The following is a 19,253-nucleotide window of genomic DNA, read 5'->3' as shown; positions in this document are numbered from 1 at the left end:
CCTAAAAAAAAAAAAAAAAAAAAAAAGAAATATACTAAGTGCTTAATGATGTTTTGAAAATATAAAGATGAGTTAAATTTGATCATAAAAGCAATGGAATGTGACTTTCTAATCATTGAATTAATTAATTAATTATATCTGATTCCATACTACATTTTTTAAAATATGGCTTCCTTTGGAAAATATATAAATATATTGCAAAGCAATATACTTACCTGCTCTTCTCTGTCTTAATTCTTTTAACATTCAATTTCCAGGTAACAAATGCTTTATTAATTCTGGAAGAAAAAATACTTCTTACATTCTAGATTTGTAAACTATGTATTTATATGGAAATAATTGATCAAAGGCTGAGAAATATTAGAAAATTCTCTATAATATATGTTTCATTCATCCTGAGTTATCTAAACCAAGCACCAAGCTCAATGTCTTTGAATCAGTTCCAACTCATAGTGATCCCCATTGGATTTCCAAGGCTATAAATCTTTATGGAAGCAGACTGCTTCATCTTTTTCTACAGAGCAGCTGGTGGGATTGAGCTACTGACCTTTTGGTTAGCAGACAAATGCCTTAATCACTGCACCACCAGAGTTCCTTGAGTTATCTAAAGTATTAAAAATACACATAACTTTTCTCCCTGGCTGTCAAAAGATCGTCCAGCAAAAAGCAAATGTTAATGAAAGTTAGTAAAAGTCATTATAATTCTGGCAGATGCATAATTCACATAGCTGTACTATTCCAATAAATATAAAACATATTATTTTCCTTTTATAGTACAATAATAGCTGCATAAGCCAGAACCTTTGTAGGGTAGAAACCTGTCAGGGAAGAAAAACTCAAATATCTTCCTGTCAAAGGCAGAAAACTTGTGAGACCCAGGAAAACAAGGCTGTCTCATCAAGTTAATGGCTTTCTCACATTTCACTGAATACATATATTCACTTCTATTTTGCAAAAGAAATTCATTTTGAGAAGGGTCAAGATTCAGTTTCAGTGATAATGAAAAAATACATTGATAAGAAATGTTTCCACAGTGGTAAGGAAAAAATTTAAATATGTCATTTTGATATTATTTAATATTTTTGTTAAAAATACAAAAGTGTTTGTAATTTTAAAAATTCAAAGATGAAATCAAGAAACACATTTGTGAGAACCTACTAGCAGAGGAACAGAAAAGTTTCCATGGTGATTATTCATCACCTATAACTTTCATATATGAAATAGACATGTTAACTGTCTTTATGAATCCTTCTCAACTCCTCTAAATGAGTATTGCTTCATATTTTATGCTAGTCTAGTGCCATACTGCAATCTCTCACTCAGTACTTTATCTTGAGGAAAACATCTATCCTGAAATAAATACTGAGATGTGATACTTGTTTACCCAAATGAGATTCCTTACATAGCCAATAACAGTGAGTAGGGAGGTGGGAATGGTAAAGACATGAGCATCCCAAAGACCAACCAAACAGCCGCAATTAGTGGTGATATTGGCTGATTATGAATCAAAGAAAACTGAAAGAGGCCTGGGGCCATCTAAACTGTTCCAATAGAATTCCCATGATGTCCTTATTCAAACAGGTACACCTGAGGCCATAGAAATCAGACATGTCTCAAACAAATCTAGTAATTTGACCTAAAATCAAACTCCAACTGGGCATTCTAAAAAGTGGCTATTTCACTTTAACCTAGATTCACCGGGCCATGATACCTTTCAAGATCTAAGAAGATCTTGAACTTTTCCAGAATATGAAAACCCACATGAATCATAGAGGATCCCAATGATAGTATGTTGAGTATGTGCACCAGGCCACAGAAGCTAACACTCCAGAAAGTTCGGGAGGTAAAGGTTAATGCTGATGATCCAGTCATCTCTGTGCTATATACACAGTATCACCAGCATAAGTTATTAACACTTCATATTTATCTTATTTTCCCATTTGAAATGTTACTTTTTTATATTAGTGAAAAATTTTTTAATTAAACAAAATTTAAACATAAAATAAATTTTAAACATGTTTAAGCCTGACTAAAATTTAACTTACATTTATTTTCATGTGAATAATAATAATAAAAAAGAATCACTTTGACTGTGGACTTACTTATGGCAAATATCACTTTAGAAAGCTGAGTCTTGTCCCCATTTCAACTGGGTTTCAAATTTTTCAGTAAAAATTGTTCAGAATAGAGTATACCCTGGTGATTTATGACCAGGTAAACATGATACTGGTTCAGTCCTATATCTGACATAAGGAGCTCTGGTTGTGTAGTGCCTAGGGTATTTGACTGCTAACCAGAAGGTTGGTGGTTCAAGTCCACAAGACACTCCATGAAAGGAACACAGGGCAATCTACTTCCATAAAAATTTGCCACCTCAAAAAACCAATGGGGATCTCTATGAGTCAGAATGGACTCAACGGTAGTGGATTTGTTTTTGTTTTTTGTTTTCTGATGGTGTCAAATAAACAGATACAGAAAACAGAATATTAGATAATATCATGAACTGATAACCCAGAATCAAAAACATTTCTAGCCTCCATACAAGTGCGTAAATTCTGGGGATGGAGCAATCATACATATTCTTGAAAATCACCTATGCTGCATGTGACTCTGGTCCTAAACAGTATTAAAACCAGCTTCCCTTCTTACTCATCTCTTTGATGATCCCATCACAACCAACATTTCTACTGCTGAACACACACTAAATTCCCTTCTGCCTTAGAATTTTTGAACTTGATATATCCTCTGCCTGAAACTAATCTCTCTCAAGTCTCCACATGGCTGGCTTCTTATCAATATTTAGGTCTCTGCCACATCATTGACCATCTTTTTTTGAAGCAGCAACAAATTCACTTTTCTGTTTTATTTCCCTGTTTTATTATCTTATCACTATCTGAATTTATTTTGTTTATTTACTTATTTTATTATCTATTTCCCTTCATTAGAATATAAGTTCTATTGGAACAGACACTTTTATATATTTTCATGGTTCTAACTCCAGTACCACTATTTCAGTGGGACAGAATAGGTACATAGTAAATACTTGTTCAATAAATGAATAACTTCTCTGCCACAAAATATATTCACTTCTCTTACAAAGCAGTTCCTGAGGTTCTTAATTATTTACCACATTAAACATAAAAATTTATTTTTTGTCTATTTTTCTAGTGCCCAGCAGCAGATCAAAAAAAAAAAAAAAAAGAGACAGAAGGGAAGCAAGTAAAAAATATATAAAACTAGACACAAACACTAAAAGTACAAAACAGTTTGGACTGCTTTGTGAAGGATCAGAGTGCAATGAATACTGATATAATGCAATGTAATGCAGACCTAGACAACTTTTTTAATGATCTAGAATCAATAAATTCCTTCAATCATTCTCACTCCAATTTTCCTTCATAACATTTCATCTTTGCCTGACATTTTTACTTATGTATGTGCTTATGTATTATCTGTATCACCCACTATCATATAGGTTATTTGAGAGCAGGGGAATTACTTGGTTTGATCAATAAAGTATCCCCAGCATCTAGAATAACACCTGTAAATGTATTAAAACATAAAGTAATTACATTTTAAGTCTGCTTGACTATAAACTATCTTTTTCTATAATGTTGCTCAAAATGGTTAAAATTAAGAATTTTAATACTTAAATGGGTTAGCTTCCTTTAATCTGAAAATATTTTATGGAATACTCTATTTCCTCTATAATTTCCCATAAATATGACTGTCCAGGCAATTGCTTTTTCAAATTATAAATAGTCAGTTTTTCTTCATCTCACCGGAAATTGAAAAATATCTTGAAAGTCTGTAATAAGTAATAACATTTTCTTTCCATTAACCATTCCATAATAGGTAGGAGTTCTATTTCTTCTGTATCATCTATTTTAGTAACCTGTAAATATAAAGCACAAAACATTATTTCATAAAGAAATATATGCTATTTTCAAGAAATTAAGACAGACTTTAGTTGGCTCATAACTACTTACCTTTATAATAAAGCTTTTCCTAGATCTGTGCCATCAGCCATTTCATCTACATCCAGACTTGATTGCTTTTCACACACTGATTCTACCTATATTTGCTATTTTCTAAGGTTCTTTCTTGTGCTCCAATAGAGAAAATGAAACATCCTCCTCACCCTGAGATACTTTACACAAATAGCTATTAAATTTTGTCATGTAATTTTTATATTTTCTAAAAAATAATAGTATTTTGGAACTCAATTATAACTATAGGGACGTAATAGTCACAAAGTGGCTACACAGATACCCCATGTGACATTAAAAAGCTACACACCCTTCATCAAGGAATTCTCTCTCTCTTCCCAAGAATCCTGCTCCCCCAACTGAATGTTAACATTTTCAAGAAATGTCCTCCATTAATGAAAATGCCTACATCAGCACATACATGTCTACATGTATAATTTTTATTACATAGAGGCTTTTTCATCATTCTCACTTAAAAATGCAGATTACAGATATGTCCACATGTGCACATTCTGATCTACTTAGAGATGTGATCCTGTTTTTTGCATAGTTAGAGTTTAGTAGGAATGCTGGGGGTGCAGAGGTAAGCAGACAAAGATTAAATAAATGTTTAAGGAAAGAACTGTATAATTACAACTTGTGATAAATATCAAAATGCTATGTAAGAGTATAATCAGGGGATTTCTATATCTGACAATAAAATTTCTGACATATTCTGCCAATAAAGGGCACTTACCAAACCAAAAAAAACATACCCACTGCCATCAAGTTGATTCTGACTCATAGCAAACCACATTAGGTTTCCAAGGCTGCAAATCTTTACAGGAGTAGATTGCCTCACATTCCTCTCATGGAGCAGCAGATGGGTTTGAACCACCAACCTTCTGGTTACCAGCCAAATGCTTTACACACTACACCACCAGAGCTCCTTAAAGGGCACTTTATAGTTGTTATTATTACAGGTTCTATTATGCCAGCATAGCAAGGATTGTAAGGATGGCATAGAACCAGGCAGAGTTTCATTCTGTTGCACACAGGGTCACTATGAGTTGGAGCTGAATCCTCAAACCTGAAAATCTAAGCAGAAGAAAGATACAAAAAAAAAAAAAAAAAAACACCAAACTCACTGCCGTCCAGTCAGATCTGACTCTTAGCGATGCCCCCTTGGGTTTCCGAGGGGGTATCACTATGGAAATAGATTGCCCTACCTTCCTTCGGAGGAGTGGCTGGTAGATTTGAACCACCAGCCTTCTGGTTAGCAGTCAAATGCCTTAGGCACTACACCACCAGAGATCCCAGAAGAAAGATAGGTAGAATTAAATAACTTTCTCCTAAGAACATTCTTAGGAGCTCTGGTAGCATAGTGCCCAAGGCACTTGACTGCTAACCACAAGACTGGCAGTTCAAACCCACCAGCCACTCCTCGGAAGGAAGATTGGGCAATCTACTTCTGTAGTGATACTGCCTTGGAAACCCAAGGAGGGGTTGCTATGAGTTCAGTCTGACTCAACGGCACACAACAACAAGAACATTCTTAAACACAAGGAGAATTTGGCTCATTGTTGAATAAACTGCTCCTCAAATGCCAGGTTTGTCTGAAACGCACAGACATAAATTTATCCACGTACACTCTATATTAGGAAATCCTTTTCTATTATGATTCTGAAAGCTGAAAACATCATGATATATTACCTTTGAAATAAATGAAGCAGTAATAATCCAAAATTCTTTGCAATGTCTAGCTGTGTGAGCAGAGACTGCCTGAAGATCATATGGATTGTAAGGAACTTTAGGATTACAACGAGGAAGGCAATATACATATTCTCCATCATCTTTCAAAGGTTCCTGAGGTTAAAAAAAAAAATTGTTACTCAGTAATTTGACTAAATTAACTAGTAAAATGGCCTAACACATTACTAAGTAAATTGAAACAATTTTTATATAGATTAAAATAAAGATAATATCATCGAGGAAAGCTACCTGTATCTAATCAGAGCTCAACAAGGTCAATCTCAAAAGATGTACTTTAATATTTAATTTGCATTCTTAAACGTGGCATGTTGGCAGAATATTCATGAAAATTTATTTATATGCTTATTAATTAACACAGTCTTGCTAACTCAAAGGTCTTGACAACATGCCTTTTATATATATGCCATGTAGTTGTTGTTAGGTACCATCAAGTTGGCTCTGACTCCTAGTGAACCTATGTACAACAGAATGAAACACTGCTCAGTCCTACGTCAGCCTCACAATCCTTGCTATACCTGAGCCCATCATTGCAGCCACAGTTTCAATTCATCTCATTGAGGGCCTTCCCCTTTTTCATTGACCCTCCGCTTTACCAAGTATGATATCCTTCTCCAAGGAATGGTCCCTTCTGACAACAACACCAAAGTAGGTCAGATGAAGTCTGGCCATTCCTGCTTCCTAGGAGCATTCTGGCTGCACTTCTTCCAGGACAAATTTGTTAGTTCTTCTGGTAGACCATGGTACTTTCAGTATCCTTTGCCAGCACAACTTAAAAGCATCAACTCTTCTTCAGTCTTCTTCTCAGTGTTACCCATAATTTGTTATGATCCACACAATTGAATGCTTTTGCATAGTCAATAAAACAAAAGTAAACATCTTCTTGGTATTCTTTGGTTTCAGCCAAGATCCATTGAACATCAGCAATGATATCCCTCATTCCATATCCTCTTTTGAATCCAGCTTGCATTTCTGGAAGTTCTCTGTCAATATTCTGCTGCAACTATTTTTGAATTATCTTCAGTAAGATTTTACTTGCGTGTGATATTAATGACATTGTTTGAAAATTTCCACATTCTGTGGGTTCACCTTTCTTTGTAATGGGTACAGATATGGATCTTTTCCAGTCAGTTGCCCAGGTAGCTGTCTTCTAAATTTCTTGGCATACATGAGTGAGTGGCTCCAGCACAGCATCCGTTCATTGAAACATCTCAGTGGGTATTCCATCAATTCCTAGAGCCTTGTTCTTCGCCAATTCCTTCAGTACAGCTTTGACTTCTTCCTTCAATACCATTAGTTCTTGATCATATGCCACCTCCGGAGCTCCAGTGGCATAGTGCCTAAGGCATATGACTGCTAACCAGAGACTGGCAGTTCAAACCCAACAGCCACTCCTCTAAAGAAAGATTGGGCAATCTACTTTCATAGAGATACCACCTAGGAGAAACCCAAGAAGGGGTTGCTATGAGTCAAATTAACTCAATGGCAGTGAGTTTGTTTTTTGGTTTTGAAATGGATGAATGTGGGCCAATTCTTTTTGGTACAGTGACTCTGTGTATTCCTTCTATCTTCTTTTGATGTTTCCTGCATCATTCAATATTTTGCCCATAGAAACTTTCAATATTGCAACTTGAGGCTTGATTTTTTTTTTTTTCACTTCAGTTCTTTCAGCTTGGGAAATGCTGAGTGCATTGTTCCCTTTTGGTTTTCCAACTGCAAGTCTTTGAATATTTCATTATAACAATTGACTTTGTCTTCTCGAGCTGCTCTTTGAAATCTTCTGTTCAGCTCTTTTATTCTGTCATTTCTTACATTTGTTTTAGCTACTACCCATTTAAGTTTCAGAGTCTCTTCTGACATCCATTTTGGTCTTTTCTTCTTTTCCTGTCTTTTAAATAACATTTGCTTTCTTCATGGATGATGTTCTTGATGTCATTCCACAATTCCTCTGATTTTTGGTCATTAGTGGGAGCTCTGGTGGTATATTGTCTAAGGCATTTGACTGCTAACCAGAAGGCTAGCAGTTCAAACCCATCAGCCACTCCTCAGAAGGAAGACTGAGCAATCTACTTCCTTAGAGATATTGTCTGAGAAACACAAGGAGGAGTCACTATGAGTCAGAATAGACTCGATGGCAGTGAGTTTGGTTTTTTGGTTTTGGTGCTCAATTAATCAAATTTATTCTTTAGATGGTCTCTAAATTCAGGAAGGATATAATCAAGGTCATATTTTGGATCTTATGGACTTGTTTTAATTACCTTCAGCTTCAACTTGAACTTGCATATGAGCAGTTGATGGTCTGTTCCACAGTCAGCTCCTGGCCTTGTTTTGGCTGAACATTATTGAGCTTCTCCATTGCCTCTTTCCACAGATGTAGTCGATCTGATTCCTGTGTACTCCATCTGGTGATATCCGTGTGTATAGCCACTGTTTGTGTTGTCAAAAAAAGGCATTTGCAATAAATAAGTCATTGGTCTTACAAAATTTCATCATGAGATCCCCAGTTTTATTTCTATCACCAAGGCCGTATTCCAATTACCGGTAATTCTTCTTTGTTTTCAAATTTGGATTCCAGTCACCAGCATTTGTCGACATATATTGATTGCATGTTTGGTCAACTTCAGACTGCAGAAGTTGCTAAAAATCTTCAGTTTCCTCATCTTTGGTTTCAATGCTTGGTGTGTGAAATTTTTAATAATAGTAGTATTAACTGGTCTTCCTTGTAGGCATATGGATATTATCCCATCACCGATAGCATTGTACTTCAGGATAAATCTTGAAACATTCTTTGTGATAATGAATGCCATTGCCATTCCTCCTCAGTTTGTCATTCCCAGCATAGTAGATCATATGGTTGTTTGATTCAAAATGGCCAAAACCAGTCCATTTCAACTCACTAATACCTAGGATGTCAATCTTTGTGTGTTCCATTTCATTTTTGACAACATTCAATTTTCCTAGATTCATACTTCATACATTCCATGTTCTGATTATTAATGGATGTTTGTAGCTGTTCCTTCCCATTTTGAGTTATGCCACATCAGCAAATGGAGGTCTTGAACACTACTCCATCCACATCATTAAAGTCAACTCTACTCTGAGGAGGCAGCTCTTCCCCCACTGTATTTTGAGTGCCTTCCAACCTGAGGGACTCATCTTCCCACATTATATCTGACAATGTTTGAAGGCTATTCATAAAGTTTTCCAGTAATATATCAATGTTTCACTGCTATTCATAATAATTTCTCTAGCCAATTCCTTGAGAAATTGATGGCCCCTTCTGAGTCTATCTTAGTCTGGAAGCTCCACTGAAACCTGTGCACCATGAGTGACCCTGCTGGTATTTGAGATACTGGTGGCATAGCCTCCAGACTCACAGCAACATGCAAGCAACTACAGTATGACAAACAGGCAGACAATTGGTGGATACATTGCCATACCTCTTCTAAATTTGTCTGCCAACGCCAGAATCATCTTGGACACAGTAAATTGATCATTTTTTTATAAGAATGGTAGTGTTTTAGTATTATAGTATCAATAGCTAATATTTGTTGCCAAAGTAGTATTTGAATAAATAATAAATGTTTCACATATACCTTCTTCACAAACACTACACAAGTTTCATCTTTTAAATTTTAATTTCTCAACTTTAAAGAGATTACAGTTATATTTTCTTAATCTCATTAAACAGATGCTGAAATTAAAATTTAGAGAAGTTAGGTAAGTTGATAAAAGTCACACAGCCAGGAATTGACAGAATAGGAAGCTGAATACCAGTCTGACTCTACACCCACATTTTGAGACACAACAATAAGCTGTAATACCTCCTGCTCATTGACCTGCATTATTACTGAGAGCTCAGCTATTCCACATAAGGAAAAAAAATTGACATTTTTTTTCTTGTAGCTTTGAAACTTTTAACGTTTACTGATGAAAACTGTTCTAAAGGTATAAGGAGTAAAATGAAGTTTAATTTAATCTTTTCTGGTGATCAAATTTTATTATAAAAGACCATTTAGTATTCTCTATTAAAATATAGTGACACCCTTAGGAGCTTTGAATTGAGTAACTAAACAGTTTGCAATTATAGTTTTAAAATTTGGATCTAGTTTTATAAGCTTTTTTTTTTTTTTTTTTTAATCTCCTCCCTTGAAAGATTGTTATTGGTCTCATCTCAATTGTCTCAACTCTTTTTAGTTTCTTATTTTGGCTTCTGATATAAGGTATCCCAAGAAACCTTAAAAAACTAGTTAAAAAACTTTAAATAAGATTAAATAAAAAAGTTACACATAATGAACAGTATAGTTCGTGGGTGGTATTTGTACAATTAAGGCATTTCTATTCCACATTACATTTTAAAATTACCAGAAATTTAAGGTAGATACAATTATTCTAAATGAATGATATTTGTAATTAAAGAATTCAATTACAGAAATATAAGAATTACATTACAATTATTATTTTTCAATTAAAAACATATTCTTTTTTTTATATTCCCAGTCTCTTCCTTCACATACCAATGAAATGTTACCTTATTTGGGAGTCTCAGGGTATTAGTTCCAATTATAGGCTATAAGCTATGCTTGCCCACTTTTGGCCACACATCGTGCTACATGATTTGCCTCATTTAAACTTCAAAACAATTCTCTAAGGTAAATATTACTGTCTCCATTTCAAGGTCAAAGAAACTAAAATCCAAAGAGGTTAGGAACTTGCCTAAGATCACAATGTGTGTGTGTGTGGTGCAGTGAATTACTTAATGTGGCCTTTTTTAGCTGTGGTCTTTGTGACTCCCACAAGATGGCTGGGTTGTTGTTGTTGTTGTTAGGTGCTGTTGAGTCAGCTCCAATTCATAGTGACCCTATGTACAACAGCATGAAACACTGCCCTGTCCCGTGCCAGCCTCTCAATACTTGCTATACCTGAGCCCATCATTGCAGCCACTGTGTCAATCCATCTTGTTGAGAGTCTTTCCCTTTTTCACTGACACTCCACTTTGCCAAGCACGATATCTTTCTCCAAGGAATAGTCCCTTCTGACAACATGACCAAAGTAAGTGAGATGAATTCTGGCCATTCTGGCTTCAAAGGAACATTCCAGCTGCAGTTGCTCCAGGGCAGATTTGTTAGTTCTTTTGGCAGTCCATGGTACTTCCAGTATTCTTCCCCAACACCACAACTCAAAAGCATCAACTCTTCTTCAGTCTTCCTTATTCATTTTCCAGCTCTCACATGCATATGAGGTGATTGAAAATATCATGGCTTGGGTTAGGCACACCTTAGATTTCAGAGAGAAATGTTGGCTCTTCAGAACTTGAAAGAAGTCTTTTGCAGCAGATTTGCCCAGTGCAATATATCATCTGATACTTTGACTGCTACTTCCATTGGTGTTGATTATGTTGTTTTTGTTGTTATGTGCCATTGAGTCAGACCCGACTCATAGTGATGTCTCCTTGGGTTTCCGAGACAGTATCACTATGGAAGTAGATTGCCTAACCTTCTGTCTGAGGAGTGGCTGGTGGGTTTGAACCGGCAGCCTTCTGGCTAGCAGTCAAGTACCTTAGGCGCTACGCTACCAGAGCTCCTGGTGTTGATTATGCAACCAAGTAATATGAAATCTTTAACAACTTCAATTTTTTCTCCATTTATTGTGATTCTGCTTATTGGTCCACTTGTGAGGATTTTCATTTTCTTTATGTTGAGATCTAATCCATACTGCAGACTGAAGCCTTCAATCTTCATCAGTAAGTGCTTCAAGTCATCCTCACTTTCAGCAAGCAAAGTTCTGTCATTTGTGTATTGCAGGTTGTTAATGAGCCTTCCTCCAATCCTGATGCCACATTCTTCTTCACATAGTCCAGCTTCTCAGATTATTTGTTCAGCATACAGATTGAATAAGTATGGTGAAAGGATACAACCCTGACACACTCCCTTCTTGATTTTAAACCATGTGGTATTCCCTTGTTCTGTTTGAACAACAGCCTTCTGATCTATGTACAGGTTTCTTATCAGCACAATCAAGTGTTCTGGAATTCCCATTCTTCTCAATGTTATCCATAATTTGTTATGATCTTCACAATTGAATGCTTTTGCATAGTCAATAAAACACAAGTAAACATCTTTCTGGTATTCTTTGCTTTCAGCCAAGATCCATCTGACATCAGCAATGATATCCCTAATTCCTTGTCCTCTTTTAAATCCAGCTTGCACTTTTGGAAGTTCTCTGTCAATTTAGTGCTGCAACTGTTTTTGATTTATCTTCAGCAAGATTTTACTTGTGTGTGATATTAATAATATTGTTAATTTTTACATTCTGTGGGACCACCTTTCCTCAGAATGAGTACAAATATGGATCTTTTCCAGTCAGTTGGCCAGGTAACTGTCTTCCAAATTTCTTGGCATAGATGAGTGACTGCCTATAGTGTGGTATCTGTTTGTTGAACATCTCAATGAGTATTCTGTCAATTCTTGGAGCCTTGTTTTTTGCCAATTCTTTCCGTTCAGCTTCAACTTCTTCCTTCAATACCATTGGTTCTTGATCATGTGCCACCTTCTGAAATGGATGAACACCAACCAATTCTTTTTGGTACAGTGACTCTGTGCAATCCTTCCATCTTCTTTTAATGTTTCCTGCATCATTCAATATTTTGCCTATAGAATCTTTAAGTATTGCAACTTGAGATTTGAATTTTTTCTTCAGTTCTTTCAGCTTGAGAAATGCCAAGTGTGTTCTTCCTTTTTGTTTTTCTAACTCCAGACCTTTGCACATTTCATTGTAATAATTGACTTTGTCTTCTCAAGCTGGTCTTTGAAATTTTCTGTTCAGCTCTTTTATCTTGTTATTTCTTCCATTCACTTTAGCTACTCTCAGTTCAAGGGGCAAGTTTTAGAGTTTCTTCTGACATCCATTTTGGTCTCTTCTTCCTTTCCTGTCTTTTTAATGATCTCTTGCTTTCTTCATGGATGATGTTCTTGATGCCATCCCACAATTCCTCTGCTTTTCGGTCATTTGTGTTCAATGCATCAAATCTATTCTTTAGCTAGTTTCTAAATTCAGGAAGGATATAATCAAGGTCATGTTTTGGCTTTTGTGCACTTGTTTTAATTGTCTTCAACTTCAACTTGAGCTTGCATATGAGCAACTGATGGTATGTCCCACAGTCAGCTCCCAGCCTTGTTTTGACTGAAGATATTGAGCTTTTCCATAGCCTTTTTGCAAAGATGTAGTCGATCCGATTCCTGTGTACTCCATCTGGCAAAGTCCACATGTATAGCCATCATTTGTGTTGTTGAAAAACGATACTTGGCAATGAATAAGTCGTTGGTCTTGCAAAATTCTATCATGCAATCTCCAGCTTTATTTCTTTCACCAAGGCTATATTTTCCAACTATTGGTGATTTGTCTTGTTTCCAACTTTTGCATTGTAGTCACCAGTGATAATCAACGCATCTTGATTGCATGTTTAGTCAATTTCAGGCTGGAGAAGTTGGTAAAAATCTTCAATTTCCTCATCTTTGGTTTTGGTGGTTGGTGCATAAATTTGAATACTAGTACTATTAACTGGTCTTCCTTGTAGGCGTACGGATATTATCCTGCATTGTACTTCAGGATAGATCTTAAAACATTGTTTGTGACGATGAATGTAATGTCATTGATGACTAGGTGGGACTATGCAAATGTGAGGTGCTTATGGCCCATTCAGGGGATTGGAGAGCTTGTTAATAATGTAAATAATTACATGGCGCCCTTGTGTGGGTGGAAACATACAAATAAGGTGTACAGAACCCTAATGTGGAGAGTGTTGTTTTGCCATCACACTCACTAGACTCAAAATGAGTCAACCCAGGGGCAGAGAGGGGAATCTCACTAATATCAAGAAATAAGAGCCAGAAGTAGAGTGCATCCTTTGGACCCAAGAGCCTTGTGCTAAATTTGCTTGACCTAAGAGGCAGAGAGCTGTGACACCAAAGATTGCAAGAAGCTGTGGCAGAGAAACAGTAACAGCAGAGGCAGCAGACCAACATAACCAAGAGACTGTCATAGACAGAGTGGTGGGCTTCGTGAAGTGAGAAAGTTGAGTGCCTCTAGGCAGGAGGCTTGCTGTTGGAGTGGGGTGTCTCTCTGGGTACTTATCAGCAGTGCTATAACAGCTCTGTAATATTTTCCAAGCAGGGAAGAGGATGAGACTGGAAAGAAGCATGCTTGTGGTACAGCTGAGAAGATATCCTGCTTGAAGGACTGTTTCTTCAGTTGTTTCTGATCCTGAATTGTAACCTGTTACTTCTCTAATAAACCCCATATTTGTCTGTGATCTCTGTGTGGCCACTGCAACAAATTATTAAATCCAGCAGAAAAGAGAGTGCCAAGGGAGGGATGATTGGTGTCAGAATTGGTAAAAAGAGTGGAGGGTGGCTGCATATCTGACCTCTGCCTCACAGATGTCAGCCTTGGGCTTTTCAGTTAGCATAATGTTCTCCAAGTTTATCCACATTATGAGGTGTTTCACTTACTAGAATCTTTATCATTATCCTTTAGTGTTGCATAATATTCCATTGTGTGTCTGTTCCATTGTTTGGTTATCCATTCTTCTGCTGATGGACACTTAGGTTGTTTCCATCTCTTTGCTATTGTGAATAGTGCTGTGATGAACATAGACGTATATATATATATATCTGCTTGTGGCCTGGCTCTCACTTCTTTAGGATATATACCTAGTAATGGGATTGCTGGATCAGCCTTGGACTTTTGACCTTGATCCTTTTTCCATCTTGTGAAGTTAGATGTAATCCCCATGCCCTTTTTGCAGTGTGTAAATAGAGATTAAAACTAAGTGCCTCTGATTCCATTCTTGTTGTTGTTAGGTGCCACTGAGTCATCTCCGACCATAGCGGCTTCATGTACTGCAGAACAAAACACTGCCTGGTGCTGCACCAGCCCCACGATCCTTCTATACCTGAGTCCATTATTGTACCACTGTGTCAGTCCATCTCTTTGAGGGCTTTCCCCTTTATTGTTGTCCCTCCATTTTGCCATGCATGATATTCTTCTCCAGGGACTGGTCCCTTCTTACAACATGTCAGAAGTAGGTGAGATGAAGTCTGGCCATTCTTGCTTCCATGAAACATTCTGGCTGCACTTCTTCCAGGATGGATTTGCTAGTTCTTTTAGCAGTCCGTGGTACTTTCAGCATTCTTCACCAACACCACAACTCAAAAGCATAAACACTTATTCAGTCTTCCTTTATCATTGTCCAGCTCTCACATGCATATGAGGTGATTGAAAATACCATGGTGTGTGTCAAGCGCACCTTAGTCTTCAAGGAAACATTTTTGCTCTTCAGCACTTGAAAGAGGTCCTTTGCAGAAGATTTGCCCAATGCTATGACATCTGATATCCTGGCTGCTGCTTCCATTGGTGTTGATGTAGAACCAAGTAATATGAAGTCTTTGACAACTTCAATCTTTTCTTCATTTATCATGATGCCACTTATTGGTCCCATTGTGAGGATTTTCATTTTCTTTATATTGAGGTGTAATCCATACTGCCAACTGTAGTCTTCAATCTTCATAAGTAAGTGTTTCAAGTCATCCTCACTTTCCGCAAGCAAAGTTCTGTCGTCTGCATAATGTAGGTTGTTAATGAGTCTTCCTCCAATCCTGATGCCATGTTCTTCTTTATATAGTCCAGCTTCTCAGATTATTTGTTCAGCATACAAATTGAATAAGTATGGTGAAAGGATACCACCCTGCCACACTTCCTTCTTGATTTTAAACCATGAAGTATCCCCTTGTTCTGTTTGAATGATAGCCTCCTGGTCTATGTACAAGTTCCTCATGAGCACAATCAAGTGTTCTGGAACTCCCATTCTTCTCCATGTTATCCACAATTTGTTACATTCTGCCCAATTGAATGCTTTTGCATAGTCAATAAAACACAAGTAAACATCTTTCTGCTATTCTTTGCTTTGAACCAAGATCCAACTGACATCAGCAATGATATCCCTCATTCCACATCCTCTTCTGAATCCAGCTTGCATTTCTGCAACTTTTCTGTCAATGTACTGCTGCAACTGTTTTTGAATTATCTTCAGTAAGAGTTTACTTGCATGTGGTATTAATGATATAGTTCAATAATTTCCACATTCACACTGCAGTGACAGAGTTGATACAACAGAAACCATACAGTTTACAAAGTTTAAATATTTATTATGTGACTCTTTACAGAAAAAATTTCCTGACTCTTGGTAGAGTAGTGATTTTCTATCATGCATCAGAATTACATGGACAGCCTATTCAAATACAGATTGCAGAGCCCCACCCCCTGATTCAGTAGGCCTGGGGTAGGAATGAGAGTATGTATTTCAAAGTGATTTTACTGATGCTGCTTGCTGAGGAACAGACCCTACTCAATCTTAGATCAGCTGTAGTGAACAAGGCCTCAAGAAGTAGACCTTAGTGCTTATCATACCCTCCTCCTCCCTTTGGTCATGTGACCTTGGAAAAGATAAAGGTTCTATCAAGAAAAATAAGGATTAAGGGGTAAGAATAAGAAGAAAATAGAAAGAATAAGGACATATAGATATCATAAGATGGAAAAGCAGGGACCAGGGAGTAAGAGAGTAAGAAGGACAGAAAGTTACAAAATTATGTTAGAATTTGTTTTTAAATCACAAAGAAACTGATTTACAATGGAAACAAAGAAAACAGTAGATTCAAATTTCAGGCAGATAGCACTCCTTTCTGGGTATTTAATCAGTTGGAGTAAGGGATGAGAAATGATAGACACAAATATTTTGATGTGCTGTACACTTAAAAATTTTATGTCTTATTTGTTTTCTCATTCTTTAAATAAGTGAAATGAAATGACAGGAAATACTTTTCATAATCATTCACTGTAAAACAATAATCATAGTCTGAAATAATATAACATTTGATTTTGATGTAATGGCTGCAATGACTGAAATGAAGACTAATATACAGTTTCAACTATTGATTTTTATAGCTCAAAATTGATACCTTTAGCATGATCCTCTTCATCACAGTCTCAGAACTTTTGTATTTCAAATCATGCTGCAGTAATACAGTTTGCAAACCAAGCTTTCCTCTTAACCGAATAATATGTAGTATCGCATCATCATCCTTTGGTTCTGATTTACAACATTAAAAAAAAAAAAGATCCAATATAAGTGCACATGGGCATCATTTAAAAATGATGGATTGTTGTTATGTGCCGTCGAGTCAAACCCAACTCATAGCGACCCCTCCTTGGGTTTCCGAGGCAGTATCACTACGGAAGTAGGATTGCCCAACCTTCCTTCCGAGGAGTGGCTGGTGGGTTTGAACCATCAGCTGTCTGGTTAGCAGGCAAGTATCTTAGCCACTATGCTACCAGAGCTCCTAGCTCCCAAAAATGATGGATAGTACTCAAAATATTTCTACAAAGAGAAAAAATTACACAAAAACTATAATTAGAGGAGAAAATATGGCTTAAAATTCAATTTTAACAGAAGCTGGACAAGGGAACAATATTTTACCGTTTAGGAAGGATGTCAGAAAGACCTAATCTCACAGTTATATGGATAATTAGTAAGAGAGGAGAATAGGAACAAAAGCCAGTTATAAGGTTTTCTTAATAAAGATCTAACCTGGGGTGGTGGCAATAGAATCAGAAGAGAAGGAATAACTAACTATGTGCACTATGTGTAATGGAAATATTCTTTCTAAGGATACTTATCCTTTTAGACCTATCTTTTTTAGTCTCTTAACAACTAATGATTCTCTCCCTCTTGAAACATTCTTTTCTCTTGGCTTTTATTCATCATGTCTACAGACTGTCCCCTTACCTCTCAAACTTCTTTTCTTGGTAAAGCAAATTGTGAAAGAAAGAAACAAAGAAAAAGTCATGCCAGCAGAACCAGCAATCCTGAAGTCATTCTAGATTTGTAGCTGCTGAGATCATAAACACAATCTGACCCAACAGCTTCTTTACTAAGAATAAATGAGACTGGAGCTATTGTTGTTTAAATAGTGGTAGCACATGGTTTAGGCTCTTGAACAACCATGAATCATACAAGTTTTGCTCCATTGGTATCTCGCTTGCCTCATTGTAGTTCTGGCACTGTCAGTTGCTTAAACATGGAAATAAATTTAAAATACTGAAATGTAAAGACATATAGCTAACCTGAGATACGAAAGGGACAAGATAAAGTATGGTTAATTAGTATAAAGATGTGAAACAAACATATATATCCAGTGAGAGGATAAATGAGAGGATAAATAATATTATAGACAAAGATATAAAAAACATAGCATATACCAAAATATATTTTTTAACAATTCTAACAGAATTAAAAAGACAAATAGACAGTTCTACAATAATAGTAAGAGGCTGTAACACACCACTTTTGATATTGGACAGCATACCTAGAAAGAAACTCAACAAAGATAAAGAAGATCTAAATAACACAATCAACCTTGACCTCAGAGACATATACAAAACACACCACCAAACAGCAGCAAGGTACACATTCTCCAATGCACAAAGATCATTCTCCAGATTAGACCATTTTTTAGGCCACAAAGCAAGCCTCCATAAATTAAAAAATGTGAAAATAATACAAAGCATCTTCTTTGATTATAAAACTAGAAATCAATAACAGAAATAATGAGGAAAAAAAATAAATGCATGGAAACTAAATATCATACTTAAAAACTACTAGATAATAGAAGTACCTTAAAATGAATTTTTTAAATTCTTAGAATCAAATGAAAATGAACACACCAAAATTTTTGCAACACAGCAAAAGCACTTTCAGAGGACAATTGTAGCAATACATGCACACATAAAAAAGAATAAATAACCAAAATCAACACCTTAACCAAACATCTCCAGAAATTAGAGAAAGAATAGCAAAAAAAAAAAAAGCCTACAGTCACCAGAAGAAAGGAAATCATAAAGATGTGAGCAGAAATAAATGAAATAGAAAACAGAAAAACAATAGAAGTATCAACAAGACTAGAAGATGGTTCTTTGAAAGGATTGATAAAATTGACAAACTATTCACCAAACTGACACAGGAAACAAAAATGAAAAATGCAAATAACCAAAATTAGAAATGAAATGGTTCACATTACAATAGAACCAACTGAGATAAAAAGGATCATAACAAAATATTATGAAAAACTGTACTCAAACAAATTTGAAAACATAGAAGAAATGGACAAATTTCTAGAAAAACATACCTACCTAAACTAACATAAATAGAGGTAGAAAATTTGAACAGACTGTAACAAAAGAAGAATTTGAACAGGTCATTAAAAATGCCCAACAACACAGGGGGGCAAGATGGCGGACTAGGCAGAAGGATTGTACAGACTCTCTTCAACAAAGAAAAGGGAAACCAATTAACACAGACACAGAAGATAATCTTGGACCCTTGAGCCTTGAAGGAAAGGATGCAGATTTGGACTAAACCCCAACTAGCAGAAGAATTTGCGTGAAAATACCAAAAAAAAG

The 19,253-nt window shown here is 36.1% G+C and overlaps 1 protein-coding gene across 1 annotated transcript in view; it reads right to left on the bottom strand.

Annotated features, from left to right (window-relative positions):
• Positions 1–19,253, bottom strand: part of DNAH14 (dynein axonemal heavy chain 14) — a 792,430-nt gene that overhangs the window by 726,968 nt on the left and 46,209 nt on the right. The window contains exons 4-7 of the mRNA XM_042780425.1: positions 16,754–16,884; positions 5,682–5,834; positions 3,783–3,895; positions 216–278 (exon numbers count right to left, since the gene is read on the bottom strand). Of these exons, the coding sequence (XP_042636359.1) occupies positions 216–278; positions 3,783–3,895; positions 5,682–5,834; positions 16,754–16,884 (460 nt within the window). The remainder of the gene's footprint in view (positions 1–215; positions 279–3,782; positions 3,896–5,681; positions 5,835–16,753; positions 16,885–19,253) is intronic.

Source organism: Orycteropus afer, unplaced genomic scaffold (genome assembly GCF_000298275.1).
Source record: "Orycteropus afer afer isolate SDZICR_OR568_19922 unplaced genomic scaffold, OryAfe1.0 scaffold00039, whole genome shotgun sequence".
In the NCBI taxonomy this organism is placed as follows: Eukaryota; Metazoa; Chordata; class Mammalia; order Tubulidentata; family Orycteropodidae; genus Orycteropus; species Orycteropus afer.
The sequence above is the reverse complement of the archived record's forward strand: the minus strand, read 5'-3'. Positions and strand labels throughout refer to the sequence as shown.